This window comes from Agelaius tricolor, unplaced genomic scaffold (assembly GCF_023055355.1).
Source record: "Agelaius tricolor isolate 1412-34295 unplaced genomic scaffold, bAgeTri1.0.p SCAF_19, whole genome shotgun sequence".
Classification (NCBI taxonomy): domain Eukaryota; kingdom Metazoa; phylum Chordata; class Aves; order Passeriformes; family Icteridae; genus Agelaius; species Agelaius tricolor.
This window is the reverse complement of record NW_027269279.1, coordinates 5,849,015-5,865,881: the sequence shown is the minus strand read 5'-3', so window position 1 is coordinate 5,865,881 and position 16,867 is coordinate 5,849,015. Positions and strand designations below refer to the sequence as shown.

The 16,867-nt window shown below is 45.5% G+C and overlaps 1 protein-coding gene across 8 annotated transcripts in view; it reads right to left on the bottom strand.

Annotated features, from left to right (window-relative positions):
• Nucleotides 1-16,867, bottom strand: part of PDGFA (platelet derived growth factor subunit A) — a 36,094-nt gene that overhangs the window by 17,387 nt on the left and 1,840 nt on the right. For 7 of the 8 annotated variants that reach the window (XR_011681802.1, XR_011681801.1, XR_011681800.1 and 4 more), the window contains exons 2-4: nucleotides 16,014-16,110; nucleotides 8,663-8,767; nucleotides 6,451-6,638 (exon numbers count right to left, since the gene is read on the bottom strand). Coding sequence is in view for 5 of the 8 variants with exons in the window: in XM_071444029.1 (XP_071300130.1) it covers nucleotides 6,451-6,638; nucleotides 8,663-8,767; nucleotides 16,014-16,110 (390 nt within the window). In the remaining 3 variants the exon portion in view is untranslated. Of the gene's footprint in view, nucleotides 1-6,450; nucleotides 6,639-8,662; nucleotides 8,768-16,013; nucleotides 16,111-16,586; nucleotides 16,860-16,867 lie in introns of those variants that run through there. The other variant, XM_071444030.1, reaches the window with a different exon arrangement.

Here is a 16,867-nt window from a genome sequence, read left to right as displayed (position 1 = left end):
TGTAGGTGTTGTTAAAGGCTGACAGTGAAGGTATTAGATTGGTTTGTAATACATTTTATCATTTACAAATTGGTGTCTCCAGAGCCCTCTGAATGTGAAGTGCTCAACCTTACATGACCAGGATCTGAAGATCACCTTAGAAAGCTGTTTCATTCCTACTCACCCCCTGCAATCACCTGGGGCTTGTTCACAAGAGCTCTCAAGCACAGTTTTTAAGTCCAAGGGAACTACCACTCCTGAACTGGGTCCAGCCTTTGGCTTTACTGTGGAAAGCTGGCAGACAGAATATTTCTCCCCACTCCTTCCAACTGTTCACAACTGCACTGTTCCACTTATGGCATCCTTAAAATAAAAATGTCTGGAGGGCAAGTTGAGGTTGGAGGAAGGATCATGCTGGAGCAGCTCTGGCTACATACAGATCTCTCATCTGAAGGAAACCAAGGCAGAACGGAAGGATGTTGGGGTGGGGGGATTCTGAATACAAGGACACCCTGACCCACAGGCTGGCAGCCAGGAGAGGAGGAATGGCAGAGAGGGCACTGATGTCCTGGGGTGCTGAAATGGCTCGTGGGATGCTGGGCACTGCCTTGTGCTAAGTGCAGTGGGCATGATGGTCAGGGCCATGCAAGGGAATATGGCCTAATGTGGGCAGGGAGATGCTAGAGAGCTTGTAAGGGGTCCAGTGTTTAGCTCTCAACCCTGTTGAACACTGCAGAATAGGTGGGGAGCATTTGCTTGCAATGGAAACCACTGCAATTAAATAATGGCTTCTCAGACCTACTCATCTGACAATGGGGCACAGCAGTGTGGCTGTCCCTGCAAACAACAAGACTACAAATCACAGGGATGCTGTACAAATGAGGTGAGGGACAGGGGAGGCTGGTTGTCTTTACAGAAGTTACATGACAAAGCCATAAAGGCTGGTCCATCCAAAAGCTCCAGTCACTACCAAATAAAGCATCCCCAGTGACACTCCAAGCCATGATTTCTTTGTGTGTTTGGTGGGGATTCAATGCCCCAAATCAAAAATGAGAGTGGTGGTTGGAAAAACCCATTCCATTCCCTGTTCCCAGAAAAACTCTTCTGGCGTTGGGGTCACAGCTATCAAGGGCCTCTGAATGCCAGTAAGAGAAGCTAGAGCAAAATCCTGACCTTTCTAAAGCCAATGGGGGATCTGAGCTTCACAGAGCAAGGAATTCAGATCCACATTTTAGTCACCACCCCTTGTGTCAACAGGATCTGGAGATGATTTTCATTTCATCCAGCAAACCAAAGTTACAGATACAGATGCAATAACTGAAGTGCCCACATTAAAAGGTATATTCTGAAACTGTCAGCTCTCCATGTAAACGGATTAAGAGCTGGCCATGACATACCAGAACACTTTATCTGAAAGACCAACTATGGGTTGAAACAGTTTCAAAATTTCCTATCAGAACCAACTCCATCAAGCCTTTGAACACAAAGATTGGAAAATGTATGGTACAACTGAATCATCTGGCGTCAAAGGATGACTAATCCTTAAAAATTATGAAAACAAACAGTAATTAAGACACCTCCATCATCAGAGACAAAGAAAGGGACCCAGTAATCACAAAACAGCTCTCAGATCTGCCATGCTTATTACAGCTGTTAGAATAAACCAGTTTCATTGAAAATTACACGCAACAAAAATAAACTGTAATCAAGCTTTTAAAAGCCTGTCCTTGTTTCACTTGGTTTTACAAACTGAAACATATATGCAGCTCCTGTGGCTATTTGGTATTAAACAACAGTTAAAAAACCAGACACAGTAATACTTTGTGGAGGATCATAATGAATTTATGCAGCAATTTAAAGCTGGCTTTTAGTGTTGTAGTTAAAATACAATCCAGCACACGTTCCACTGCCCTACTTCACGCTACACAAGTTAAAGGAATTTCATTTTGTATGTGTTGCAAATACTGGAAGTGAAGCAGCACAAACCAGCTAAGCTGCTGTGTCTGTGTCACCTGTTAACACCTGCTGCCACACACAGTGCTGATCTACAACGATGAAGGCCGCAGGTCACATTTTCAGTGGGTATAAACAGGGCTAGCTGTGCCAACAGCATGGGATTTGGCCTTGTGCACAAATGATTTTTTTCTTCTTTGTGTTTTTCTCCCTGGCATTCATATTGTACAGTTTCTCAGGTGTATTACACAGAACTTTGAGGTGGTCAGTCTTCAACAAATCAACAAGCTGCTTTTACTTGTCTCTAATGTAACAAAAATAAAAATCCTCAAGCCTTCCAGGTCCAGAAAATATCACTACATAAAAACTCTTTGAGAGCAAGACAGTGAAATAACTGATTAGCTTCTCAAATGCTATATAATCTACACTTGCATCAGTGTAGATTCTAGGTCTACATCCTGCAATACAGTGTGTGGCTAGAAAATGAAAATACAATCTGATAAAAATATGCAGCCTAATGGAAACATCATGGGAATACTTTTTTAGAGATTCTCCAGGGGAGATGAAATCAGGGATTAATAGCAGGGGAAAAAACGAAGACTGTAAGCAGAAATGTCCAGAACATCTCCAGCATGAAGCTAAAATTTGTCATGGGCAGGAGCTCACAAGAGAAGTGTCAGCACAGAAAATTCCTCATAACAGCAGAACCCATGTGCTGATACCTAAATACTGGATGGAAACAAGCCTAAAAAGCAACTGAATGAGGATACTTCTTGGAATCATCTACTGCTTCCATACTAAAATAACTGTGTGCTAATACAATGGAGGGAAAACCTGTCTGTGAGGAAGAAATGAGTCAAGTGGGACTAAAGGACTGGGGAGGCATCGGGAGCCTTCAGGACCTGGCAAGTCACTGCTGCAGGGACAGGAGGGCAGGAATGGCTCTGTGGGGTCTCTGTGTCCCTGAGCAGAGCAGCCAGACCCTGCCAGGCTGACAGGGCTTCCCATGCTCCAAGGGCACCTTGCTGCTTTTCCGCCTTCACCTCTGTCAGGGTTCCCTTTGTTTCTCCCATTCCTAAACTGACCTTTGATACCTGGTCCTGCCTGCAATTGCAGTTAAGCCACAGCTCAATCCAAGTGCTGCTTATCCCAATGGCAGAAGAAAAAGGTTATTGAACCTGCAAATGTGACATACAGCCATTTCACCTACACACCCCATGTGCTCTGCAAGGCCTTTTCAACCCTCTCTGAGGCTGGGTAGCTCTGCTAACAGCTCATCCTGAACTCCAGCATTTTTTTCTAACCTCTGAACAATTCCCCAGGGACAGCTGAGGAACTGCTCCTGCATTCCCTCCTGTCCAGCTCCTTTTCTCTGCACCTCACCCTCACATTAATGTACTCTAAGAATATACCAGGTTAAGATTCCCCTGAGCAGATCAACATCAAATATGCAGAAATGGCCAAAACTGGGAGGGCTTCTGCTCAAGGCCAACCTGAGGCAAAGCTGAGGGAGATGGAGTAATTTAGCTCTTATTTTTTAATTTGCATATGAGCCTTGCTGTGAAAAATCATATTGTTCAGCCTGGCTATTCAAAATTAGTAGTATAGCAGGATTTGCTCCATAATATTAATGATTTTCTGCTTCTATGACCAAACTCACCAAGAACAACACCATGCACAAAAAGCCTCTTGGGAAGACTCTTGTTCAGAACCTCCCAAATAAATTATGGTCTGGTGCTTGGTAAGTACTTGAACTCACTGTACAGAAGCAACAGGATCTGCAGATGTTACTGAAATGCTTTTGCACACAGAGGAGAAAATCTCTCTGTAACAGACACCAACACCCCTAACTCCCCCATCCTTGTCACCATTGCTCTATGAGGAGAGAAATAGAATCCTTTCCTTCCCATCAAATAGCAGCTCCCAGCCAGCCTCTCCATCTCAGTCTGAGTTCTGCAGGGCTGTGCAGGTGCACTTTGCTGAACAGAGATGTCTTTAGGGCCAGTGCTCTCATGGGCTCACTGTCACCATGCAGGGCAAACCCACCTTGCATTAATGAAATCCACCCTGTGAAAGGGAAACCTTACAAGACCCATTCAGGGAAGCTGCTCTACCAACCCCCCTGGCTTAGAGTGTCTCTACAGCTTCAATTCCACATTAATGGTATTTCACTGATGAGAGCTCAGTGAAGATGAAGAAAGGACATCCCTGAACCCTCCAGCCTTTGAATCATGTCCCAGGAATGAAATGCCCCAACACAAGCACCTCCACTGCTCCTCCCACACTGCCCCAGCCGTCTCTTAACCTTGACTACAGTGGCCCTCAGTGAGACAAAGAAAACACCCTTTGCTTTGGCCTGTTGGATGATGCAAACCCACTTGCTGACCTTTCTGGATGAACATTTTTCTAGTGTGAATGGGCCAGCTATGATCTCACTACCTTGTCAATGAGGAGGAAGTGGGGAAAGCCTTTTCAATGTTCCATCAAAAGAGAGCTTTTATGCAGTCTGACATCAGGGGAAAACACAAGCTGGCTTTCCAATGCACTGCAGAGCAGCTGAGAAGGCTCTCCAAAACCGCTCCCACCTTTCCAGGGACCCTCGCTCTGAGCCAGCTACTTAATGGCATGAGCAGACATTCAGCTCTAAACTTAGGATTGGCAAAAGGCTCAGAAAACCATCAATTACATCAAAGCTACAAGGGGATCTGACTCTGGAGGGCATAAATATGGATTCTGTTCTAAGAGTTCTGGTGTTACAGTGGGGTCAGCCTACAACCTTTACAATGAACATCCTGTTCCTGCTTGACCTCTTGTCCTTTTTTTCCCCTGCTACTTAATGACTGTTTGGAGCAGTCTTGGAGCTTGAAAAAAAAAAAAATGTCCTCCAAAGCTGGCTGACGTATATTGATATTGCTGGTGGCAATATATTTACACAGCCACGAAAAGCAGCTGCTCAGCTGAGCCTGCTTTTAGCTTGTGCCCTACTAAAATGAATGCAAATCTAAAAGCACTACAAGGGGCTGAGAGACTAAAATTCCTTCAACGTGGTGGTGTGCTGGGGAAGCAGCCCCAGCAGTGCCATCCTGCAAAGCTGCTGCCAGGAGTTTGCAGCTCTTAGGGAACACTGTCTGTCCCAGCAGCAGGGGGACAGTCTGTGTCTCATCTGTCATCTCCCCCATCCCTCAGGGGCAGGAGAGAAGCACAATCTCACAATATTGTTCAGTATCACACACAGGTACCAACAGCAAGTTCATCACACACGTCTCAGCTCTTTGCTGAGCACATCCAGCTGCTCTGTACATGTTTGCTGTTACACAAAATCAAGGGGAAGCTGCATCAAACCCAAAGGCAACAGCACTAAATATCACAGCCCTGAGGCACTTTGCTGTTTAGCTCCTATTCAGAAAGGTTTACAATTGTATTCCTCAATCTCCCCACTTTGTTCTCAGCCCTCAAGTAATTATTGATCCAAATTTTTACATAATTTTTAATTGTTTCTGCAAAGCGTATCCCACAAAAGCAAGGCTGCAAGCAAGTGTAAAGTATGATTATTTTTGGGAACACTGAAGGAATCTCAGATGTTTCTCCAGCTTATTTGGATACAAAAACATTGTTCTCAGATGTTCAGAAACAGAAAAGAAAAAGAGATTCTGCCCAGACATGTCTGCACATATGAAAAACAGTGTATGGAATACAATGAAATGGCTTAGGTGCCTTATTTTTGTTTTAGGATGTACAGCACTAAGTGAACAGCACTTTTCTCAAGAAATCCATTGCAAGTGCAGCAATCAGTGTGTTGTGCTGAGCAATTTTACATTCAAGAATGTGGTGGGGTTTATTTTAATTCTGCTCTTAAGAAATTCAGGGCAATGAGAACTCAGTCTTCACAATATGAATGCTAAGTGTAAGTCTAATCTCCTACACACAGATGTAGATCAACAGTACTTGTTTAAATACTGATAAAAATTAGAACACAGTGAAGCCAAATGAACATAAATATTTCACGTAATATTTACTGGAAAGTTGCAATGGGGATTTTGTCTAATGAGTAAATACAGCATGAAGCTGTTGAGTCTTCTATCCCAGGGGTAAGATAATTTGAAACACATTTTTTCAGATCAAAAGTGTTATGTTGTCAAATATAAAAGCCCAATTTAGGCTGCATAATATTTAATTAAGAAAACAGCATTCCATACTGTGATTTATTTATTTTTTTAAGTCAAATGCCCCTTGAGTCATTTTATCTTCTTAACTTTAAGATCTGTAATGCGCGAGATCATGGGAAAGGCACGATCAGCTTTATTTTCATTGCCAAAAAAAAAAAAAAAGGAAAAAAGAGAAAACCTAAAGGGAATCCTGTGAAAACCAAATCCAAACCCAAGATTTCCCAATGACCACGTAACTTGAAGCGGAGAGGGGCATTCTATGCGAGGATGGACAGCAGCGATTTGGCTCACACAGGCAGAGGGGTAAGGGGAGTTTCCAGGCTGCAGAGGAGCCAGGCAGGGCCCTGCTCACCTTGACACTCCTGTGGTGTATCCGGGAGGGCTGGCACTTGACGCTGCTGGTGTTGCAGCAGCCGGTGCAGCGCTTCACCTCCACGCAGGGCGGCCATATCAGGAAGTTGGCCGAGGTGGGGTCGATCTGGCTCCGAGGTATCTCGTAGATCACCGTCCGCGTCTTGCACACCGCCGGGATGGCCTCCTCTGCGGGCACAGGAGAGTCACAGCCCCAGGTGAGCACCCATGTGGACGAGGTACATGTGGGGCCACTGCTCCCACTCCCCACTGGTCACTGGCGAGCCAGTGCTGAGCACTGTGTGCTCACAGCTGAGCTGTGCTGCTGCCCTGGGGACAAGCTTGACTCGCTCCCAAAGCCCAGCCCTAAAATGAGGGTTTCCAGTGGCCTGGCTCCTGACACAGCTTGGAGCACATGCCATGAGATAAGGCAGTCCTGGCTCTGGAAGTGACAGCAAGCCAGGAGTTCCTCCACATTCAATGGCCCCCTAGTACAGAGTAACTGTGACCCCTCAGAGTCACTGTGCAACAGCAGCTGTTGCTTTCCAGCTCCTCTTCACACAAATACCATCACACAAACATGCAACACCTGGTAAACACTGCCTCAGAAGTTAAATTGTGGATTATCTGTATCATAACCAATTTGCACAGCTGGGAAACAACCTGCGCCAGCTTGAAACTTTCAAGACTTGGGTTTCCACTTCCAGAACTTTAACATCCCCACATCAGGGAGTCTGGTTTATCCACCATTCCAAAGGGCATCAAAGCTTTGTAGATGGTAGGTTTTATTTAATTTGTTATTTCTTGAATGATGCAAAACCACCAGAGCAGCATGATGGAAAAATGTGCAGTTAAACCAATATCCTGGTGGTCTCAGGTAGGGTGAGCTTGTTTAGGGTTATAAAGAGTACTGTCTGATGCTGCCATGATCCAAACCATGTATCATCATCAACCTAGGAACTGTTTAAGAAGTCAAGCTGATATTTCAAAACAGTCCAGAAAAAAATAGCAATTTCAGGGACAAGTTGTTTGCTGATAAGTTCTCCAAAGACAGCTGGGATTTTTGGTTTTTTTGCCTTACAGTGGAAGCTTGTGATAGCTTTGGGTTAGATGTGTCAGGGAACTGGAACACTGCCTGCACTTCTTCACTTAGTTCTTAAGTACAAGAAGCTCAGGCCTAGCCTGTGCCTGCAACATGGAAATCTAGGCTTAGTTTTGAAAGATGCATCTCAATAGACTAAACAGTGTGAAAATCCTTACACTCAGCCCCCAGTGCCACGAACTCCAGAAAATTAACAGATGCAACCCTGCAAGATAGCTGGCAACTCCCACAAGTTATTGAGCACACCCAGTTCCCAGTGCCTCCCAGTGTGGTGGGGAGGCACCCAGCACCTTGCAGGCTGAGGTGCCAACGTCGCCGGCTGCTTCAGCACCGCTGCTCTCCCCAGGCAGCCAAAGCGCTGCCAACTCACACTGCAAATCCCTGCTGACTGCAAGCTGGGCTAGCTCTGCCTGCCACCACAGCTCCAAGGACAAACACACTGAATTACCCACCAGGGATAGCACCAGGGATGTTTTCCACAGGCCAGTGGAATGGTGGAACACTCACAGCTAATCAGATGAACAAGCACTGCACATAAATCCTATTTGCACGTCCCTTTTTTAATTTATATTTGGGATTTTTTGCATCCTCATCATCATTAATAAGGAAAAAATCCCCTGTAAACATGCCTGGTGCCCTACACAGTGATGGAAATCAATGCCCCAGTGTTTCCATCAATGGCTTTTAATTTTTGGGATAAACTGTATTTTTCTTGTGAATAAAAAGTCAAGCTGTTTCCTTTTGTGGAGCTTCTGTACTGAAAACTCTACCAACTGTTGATGTTTTTTAAAGCACACTGCTGTAGTTGTTCCCCACACTATGAATTATACATTGAATATCACAGCATTTTCTAACCAAGGTCTAGCTTTCCAACATGCTGCAACAAGAAAGTGAATGTAAAGAATTTGTGCATGTCTGTCTCCTATGGACATCCTCCAGAAGACAGCTTCTCAGGCAATGGCTTGTTTTGTGCAAAAAGAAGGGCAGAAGATAGAAATGGCCCTTTTTTTCCTTTGTGCATGTCACATTTTTCCAGTGAAATGTCCTGCTTGGCTGACCAAAGGCACCCTGTCTGCTTTCACTCCCCAAGTACAAATAGCTTGTTTCTTACCAATGCTTCTTTTTCTGCGAATGGGCACAGGACGGTTCTCTTGCACATGTTTAGCAGAATGAACACTGTAAGATCTCAAGTTTGTTTCTGAAACATCATCATATCCTAGAACAGGAAACAAAATGTTAAACTTCAGGTATGTTATGTGCACCAGTGTCACTACAGTGCTGTTCATAGGCACCAGACCAAATCCTGCTACAATCAGTCTAATGTAACCCCTGTTAATGCAATTGCAAGGGCATAAGGCAGGGAAGACACAGACATTGAATGTCATGTATAAGCATGCACAATTCAATTCCAATATCCATTTTATTGAAAGCCCCCAGAAACAGTGCACACACTGTGGCACAGAACCATATCTAAAGTAAAACAGTTGCATTTTTATGTGAAAGGCATAATATGGCTTGTTTTACTGGAAAGGTGTAGAAATAGGAACAATAATCCTGCATGTTTCTTACAAATATTTTGAAGTTCTGGTATGTGGCAACAGTAGAAAATATGATATTAGACCCAACAGCAACAATGCTGCCTCTGTAAATTTTCTGTTGCTTGGTTTTCAGGGCAGTGCTAGGGCAGAATCAAAAGCAAAAAGTAACTAGCATGGGTTTCCTTTTAGCCTCTCTGTTGCAGAACAAATCCCCTGTGAAGTATCCTAACCTTTGGAGGGGCATCTGAAGCTACTGCAAACTCTGGGACTGCATCCAGGCTTGTCTTGTTCCCTAAATAAGCCTACCACATGGGTTAAAGGGCCATGAGAAAAAGCAAAGATGGAAAACTTGGCATTTAATTTATCATAAAAAACAACAAAATAACTGCTCCAACTATTTGGGTTTGTTAAGTGAAGCAGTTCAGGTCGTGTCCCATGCGGTGGGGTCTGAAAACCACAAGCACAGTCTGCAAACAGGGGATGAGGAAGAAGGAACCAAAGAGAGAACTGCACACAGACCCCAGGACACCCAAACTAAGGGGTTTAGCACTCTGCTGCTTGGAGTGTCCTCTGGAACATCACTGCAGAGTTTCAAGGTTTCGCTGCTGGCTCCTAAGAAAACTGACATGCTCTAAAAAAAATGCAAAAGGGTATTACACAGTACTCAATTACCCTCTCTGCAAGCTACCAACACCCTACACTCCCATCTTCTGCACTGTCACACTCCCTGCTTCCAGTTTGTTCTGTACACACAGCTGTCTGTCTCTGGAATGTGTTTTAATCTCAGCTTTATTAGTAACACACATCATAAGGCTCTGCTCCACAAAACAACCAACTCCTTTTCTCCTCCCTCCAAGAAATTGTGCCCTAAGGAACATGCAGCTTGTGAAATCACCTGCACAGCCAGGTGAGGCAGGAAGACAGCAGGATCTTCAGCACCTTAGAAAGAGTTCTGCATCCCAGGGTTTATCATTACTTTTTGGAAAATACTACTGTAAGTAGCTAAAAGAAAATAAAATCGGAGGTCCAAGAGGTAGTGCCAGGATCACCCACTGGTTCTTCCTATTCTCCTTAACAGCTGAACAGATCCTTGTATGAAATTAGTTATTAGTCTCAATTTATCCAAAGAAATTGGCTCCTAGTTCCTATCTATGGTACTTGTTTCCCCTAGATTTCGATGGGAAATTTTGGAACCTGACTAATTAGCTGGTATTGGGCCTTATTTGCAGTCCCAGTCCAGTAATGTAACACGGCAATGACTAAAGGGTATTATTTCTGCTTTTATTGCACCTCATACTCCAGAAAACTCATCAGTGGTATAAATAAAATGGCTTGCCAGAGATCCCACAGGAAGTTTGCAACTGAGCTGGGGAGTGGAGCCAGGTCTCCCACATCCCATTCCAATGGCACCAGGCCATCCACCTGATCCCAAATGGTGTTATGCAAAATGAGGATCAGTTCTGATGTGCCTCCAGCCCTCTTCTGTTTCCTAGCACTCAGCCACCCAACACCTTAATACTGACCTCCTTTTTGGCAGCTTCAAGTTGTCACAACCTCTCCCTCAATTTGAGGCAATGAAGTGATACTTGAAAGCAGCATGAATTCTGCTCAGCCTGAGATCCAAGCTAGGCTGGGAGCAAGAAGCATGTCCGTGCACAGGCAAACAGTGTTTAAAAGGAGATTAAACACAAAAGTAATGCCTCTAATCTCAACTGCTTGGTGGGCACAGGCATCAGGCTGGAAAGGGAAGCTGGCAGGGCTGCCAGCACTACAGCAGGGCTGGGCCATGGCTCCTAATCCCACACTCAGCAATGCTGGCACAGCTTCCTCCTAGCACGAAGGATCCCTTGCTGCCTCCTTGAAAGAAGCTGGTAAGAACCAAAGGACTGGTATGATCAGCTAACCAGTGTGTTAAGTCATGTGCTTACAAATACCTGCTGGAATCAGCTGCAATCAGCACTTTTCCATCACCATGTTTATAAAGCAAAATGACACCTCGAGGAGATGTGTTGCTTATGAGATGATTTCTAAGGTGAAGACGGCCTCTGGCTTATGCTGTACCTCACTGTCTCACTACATATCTTAAGCATGTACAGCAGCTCCTAAATTCATGTCTCTCTGTGAGGGTTGCAAAAAGAGATCTACACAGCTAGCTCAGCAGAACAAGCTCCAGTCAAACCTCAATGTGTTATCTAACACAAATTGTATTATTTCTACCAACACATCATCCAAGTGTGGTTTAATAAACAGAACCATGGGACATGGCTGGAGCCAGAAGACACTACAATGCTAAAGACACTTAAGTGTCCCCCCTGATTCCCACAGTCATTTGGAAGGAATTCCATTCCCCAGTGAAGTCAATGGGAAAATCAATGCACTTCAAGCAATGTTTAAGTCAACAGGAGTTGTGCCCAAGCAGGACTGAAAAATCACCAAGTCAGCTTTGAAACTCACACTTGAATCTGAATGTGTGGCCAGAACACTTCCTTTTATTTCATTAAAACCATAATGCTACAAAGAATACTCTCTAGTCTGACTTTCAGGAAGGGTGATACTTAATTTGTATCAGTTTTTCCCTCAATGTACTGAATTAGTTGCAGGGTGAGGATAAGCTCTTAGCAAAGGAAATGTGAGGTTTCGGGTGCTTAGCACCTCACAAAATGAGGCTTCGAGCAGAAAGCCTAGAAATGGGTGGTTCTTAGTTTAGAACTCAAACACTGCTCATCACCAAGTGAAGATGGAGGATGCTGCACAGAGCCAGATTAGTGCAGCTTTCTTTTAACGTTTTAATAATAAAAAAATGTTTTCATGGCAGCCGATCAAGAAATTTCTCTGTAATCTTTTATGTACTGACAACATATCAATGATGGGCATAAAAACTCTTGCAATTAGCCTTGGTCAATCCATTAGTGTAGCTGAAATTGTTCTTTTTTGTCAGATTGGCAATTTTCCACTGGGTCATGGAATATAAATCACAGAGTTCCTGTGACATTCTGCCAATACATGATTACTCTTTTCACTCAAGAAGCATGTGGAAAGCATCCTAAGTTTACTGCTATTTTCTATTTATCAATTTATACTTTTGAATTTCCATCGTCTTGCCAAACTATTTCATGTGAGGCACAACCCCCAACACATCCAGTCTTAATGCAAACCCCTCTAGATTTCACTTTGCACATCCAGAAAGTACAGATCCAAGACTTCTAGTACCAACAGTAGCAGTTTAGGAAATTCTTAAAATCTTTTTTTTTTCAGGAATTCAATGTAAGGTACAATAAGCTGAAATGGTCTGTCTCACAATCAGTCCTAGAGCCAGAAAGCCCACAGCAACATCAGTTTGGTTTTTTGATCTTCTTTTGGACTGATGCAAAATTTGCCCTCCTGACATCCAACTGCAGAGATAGATGCCATTAAGTTTCCAACTTTGAGCTGTTAAAGGAAATATAAGTAGCAGCTCGCAAGATCCTGTTTTGTTTAGATTGTTTTTTTTTTACTTTACCTAGGTGAGATCAACCAGCTGCAAAGAAGGAGGAATATTCCCTCATCTGTCTCAGGAAGAAGACAGGCCACACATGGAAGATGCCTCTCATGATGTGTAAGAGGTGCAAGAGAAGCCAAAACACTGCACTGTAACATCCTCCATTGAGCGCCACACCAAAACCCACAAAGTCAGGAGCTCATTTTCCAAAAGATTGAGCTCTGCAGCAGCCTAACACTTTTTCCATGGAAGTATACAGTTAATTTAGAACGTTTCTCCACTTAACAAAAGCTGCTCTGCTAGTTCTTAATCACAGGCCGTTAAATTCACATGGCCTAAGGTGACCCTGGTGGATGCCCTTAACCCGTGCAAAGAGGCACACTCAGCCCTGCCTCTCCTCATGCAGGCAGATGACTTGGGGAAAAATCTGTTCCCAGCGGGAGGCAAACATAATAGGTGATGAAATGAACTCTACCTCCCACAGGACAGATGGGAGAGGTGAAGCACGAGGAGAGAAACCACACTGCTGAGCCAGAGAGAGCTCCACAAACAGAGCAGAGGAAATGCCCCCGTTTTGGGGATTTAGTCTGCTCGTAGTAAAACTGTACTCTGCACACTAGAGCTGCCTACTTCCTGGGACTGTGCATGCTTTCTCCTTTAAACAGGGTCAGACTCTGCTCTCCTTCATGCCAAGGCAATTCTGTCACTGCCTCTGGATCCCAATTGCAGCAAATTAATACAAGACCCTGTTTCCTGATAGGAATAGAGAATTTTCATGCTGCCTTTACCCTCTGAGTTGGACATGCAGAACTGGGCTCTGACAAACTGGCCTGGATTTTCTTTTTTGAATACAATGATAAGCTCCATGTTGGGTAGTGTTTTTCTTTAAGTAATATGCCAGATGGTCTGGGGGTGTGGTTTCTAATTTTATGAAGGGGGTTATCAGTCATCTCTGCGCTACAATATAGAGACCAAATCTGTCAGAATAGAAGAAAAACCTGCCCACTCTGACTTACAAAACTTACTTTTCCAATTAAAAATATACGTTTTGCATTGCAGGAGAGAAAATGACTGTTCTTCCTTCGTTTTCCACAGATTCCTCCTTGTTACTCAGGAATATCAGACATTTTCTTCATGCATGCCTGATCCTGCAAACTCTTAGCCTACAAGATCATTCTTAATTCCCAAGTCCACCCACTGAGTTTAAACAGGGCTACTCACATGCAGAAGGACTGGCAATACCATGCACTAAAATGAGGGAGAGAATAGTCACTGGAGTGATTTTGTTCTAAGCCTCAGCTGAAACTGAGTACATGCTATAAAAGTGAAATATACCTACTGTACAAGCCCTCACTGAACTGGCTGTTCCCTAAAGGCAATTGCAGCCCTAAGGAAATAAATTTCAGAAATATCATCTTACCAGGGACAACGAGAAAACATTTGATTTGCTAATTCAAGCTAATACTAAATATAGTAAACAGGCCTGATCCTGTTTACTGAGGAAAGCACAGCAATTTCAATACTCGATTAGTCACTCTGATAAGACTTTAGTAAGAATTACTCATGCCAGTAAAGTCTGCAGGACTGTGCCCAGGAAAAGCAACTGTGGGTAGTAAAGCAGGGTTACTCCATGAGAACCCAACCATGAGTAGCTCAGAGCACAGCTTAGCACACAGGCAAAAGCAGCACTCACATAAGCAAGAAGCAGGTGAAAGGCTGAATATTTTGGTTTTATTTTTTAATATTGTTTGAGTTCATGTCTTAAGGAATTAGTGTTTCACAGTGAGATAGTAAAATATTTATGTCTCTTGTTTCTCTAATGGTTTCTAAACTGACAAATTGCAAGAAAACGGCAAAAATGAAATGGGTAAACTTGTGGCTGACCTTCTCCATTTTTGGTCTTGCATCCTCCAGTTAATATTTGCCATGAGATAAATAATTATTTTCTGAAATAAATTTCTTAGCTACATCTACCCATTTATTCAGCTCCTGCCGTTACCCCACTTGTCTGCCTGATTCACTTGCAATGGAGCCACGTGAACTTTTGCTCTCCTTCTAAGTGGTATTTAAAAATGAAGCATGTGCTTGTTACGCTGAGGTATTTGAAAAAATAATGTATTCTGGTAGCTACAGAGCCCTGACTCAAAGGCAGGAGCAGTATGCACTATTTTAAAATGCTAGCACTCAGATCCAGCCCTTCTGCAACAGCAGCCAACTCCACCAAGTTCACTGGGAAAAAGATTTTAGCAGTAGTGCACTTGTCTGGTCCAAAACAGCCTTCAGTGAGGAAATATGAACTGCACACCCCTTCCCAGATGTGAAAGTTTCTTTAATTGTGGTGATAAACAAGAGTGATGAAGCACTGCTCTCCAAAAATACTAAACCAATGCCAATCTGGTAATTACTAATTAGCCTCTATGGTAAAGTGTTGTGCAAGACAGAAATACTCCCATTTTCAGTGTAATGGGAAAACGTTGGCTCTCTAATCACATGAAAATTGAAAGCTATGACTGTAAAATACGCTCCTAGTGCATTCCTGCTCGTTAATAGAGCGCTGCACAAAAAGCAGAGAGTTAAACTCTAGAAGGATCCTGCTACTCTGAATGAAGGTGATTGAACCTGGCACAGACTTTACAAAAATACACAGCATATGGTTTAAAAGGAGATGGCCCAGTACCAATGCAAGCAAGAACTCATTCATTTTTCTCCATGTTTGTGCTTCAGCAAGATGCAGGCTTCCCCTGGGCACATCAAAGGTGCCGGGGTTTATTCTCGCTCTCTACTGAGAGAAGAAATCACCAGGAACAAAGTGCATCAAGTGAAACCAAATGATAAGGAACCCAGCAACACCATGCTTCTAGATCACATTTACTGCTGCAACGATCTGTTAAACTGCACGTTCTCACTACACCCATTTGCATGCCTAATGATGCAGAAAATAACCCTGCACTATTTTCTTTTGAAAAAAAGAAAAAAGTGTATTTTTGAGGGTAAGCTTCATATGCAAGTTTCTGTTTAAAATCAGTGCGGACCGTTTATTTTCCTTTTAATAAAGCCCAGCACTTGAAGAGACATTACTTCATTCATAAATATTGTTTCAAATATTTTAAATACCTCTAGGACAGTAGTTTAAAGATAACAGAGCAATGCAAGACCAACAACAAACCTTATGGCAATTCTTCTCCGCTGCGAGACGGAGAGAGCTCTAAAAACACGGGGGGGTCACAAGGTCCCTCTCCACCCTGAACCCCACGAAGTTTTAATCCCCGATCGGCCCCTTGGCCGCCGCCTCCCTGTGACACGGGTCCCGGGGCCGCCCGGCTCTCGCTGCGGTGCCCGCACGGGTGCCTCGGGCGAGGCGTGCGGGGAGCGCGGGGCGTGCGGGGCCTCCCCCCGGGGCGGCGGCGGCCGACGGCGCGGAAGGAAGGAGGACGGGACTAATTTACCTACGGAGTCAATCTCCAGGAGGCGCTGCAAGTCGCGGATGCTGTGGATCTCGCTGTGCGCCAGCCGCTCGATGAGCTCCTGCGGGATCTCGGCCTCCTTCAAAGACACACACACCGCGGGTCACCGCGCAGTCCCGCCCGCAGCGCCGGGCATCCGGCGCGCCGCGCCTCTGGGCTTGCTGGGGAGGGTGCGGGGTGTTTGCGAGACATGTGGGGATGAAGCAGGGGGAAAATCCACGCGCACATCCCCCCACAGCGCTCCGCGGGGCGCCGGAGCGCTCCCGCCGCCCCCGCCTGCGCGCCCGCGGGGGCTGCGCGCCGCCCGCCCGACTGCGCCACGGCTCAGCGGGGCGGCAGTTCCGCACGGCCCCGCCTGGCAGCGTGTGCCCGGCAGCGCCGAGCCCCGAGCCCCGGCGGGCGGCTGGAGCACACCCCGGGCAGCGGCTGCCGAAGTTCGCCCGGGCGGGTGCCAAGTCCCCCGCGGGCGCGGGCTCCCCCGAACCGGGCAGCAGCAGCAGGAGGAGGAGGAGGAGGAGGAGGAGAACCGCGTCCCACGGTGCGCCGCCATCCTACCAGCGCCCACATCGCGGCTGCCAGTGCCAAGCAGACCGGGTCCCGGGAAAAGTTACAGCCGCTGTGCAGCGCCGAGCACCGCGCTCGCCCCGACCGGGACCACCTGTAGCAACCCCGGGACGCGGCTCCGCGCCCCCTCCGTCCCCTGCGGGCAGGCGGGCGGGAGAGCTCCCGACCGCTCCGGGGGAGATTCACAAACCGGGGAGCGGCGTTTTGGGGCGCGGGGGATTCACCCAAGTTCTGCCCGCGGCACTAGCGGTGCCCGCGGCCGCCGTGTGCAG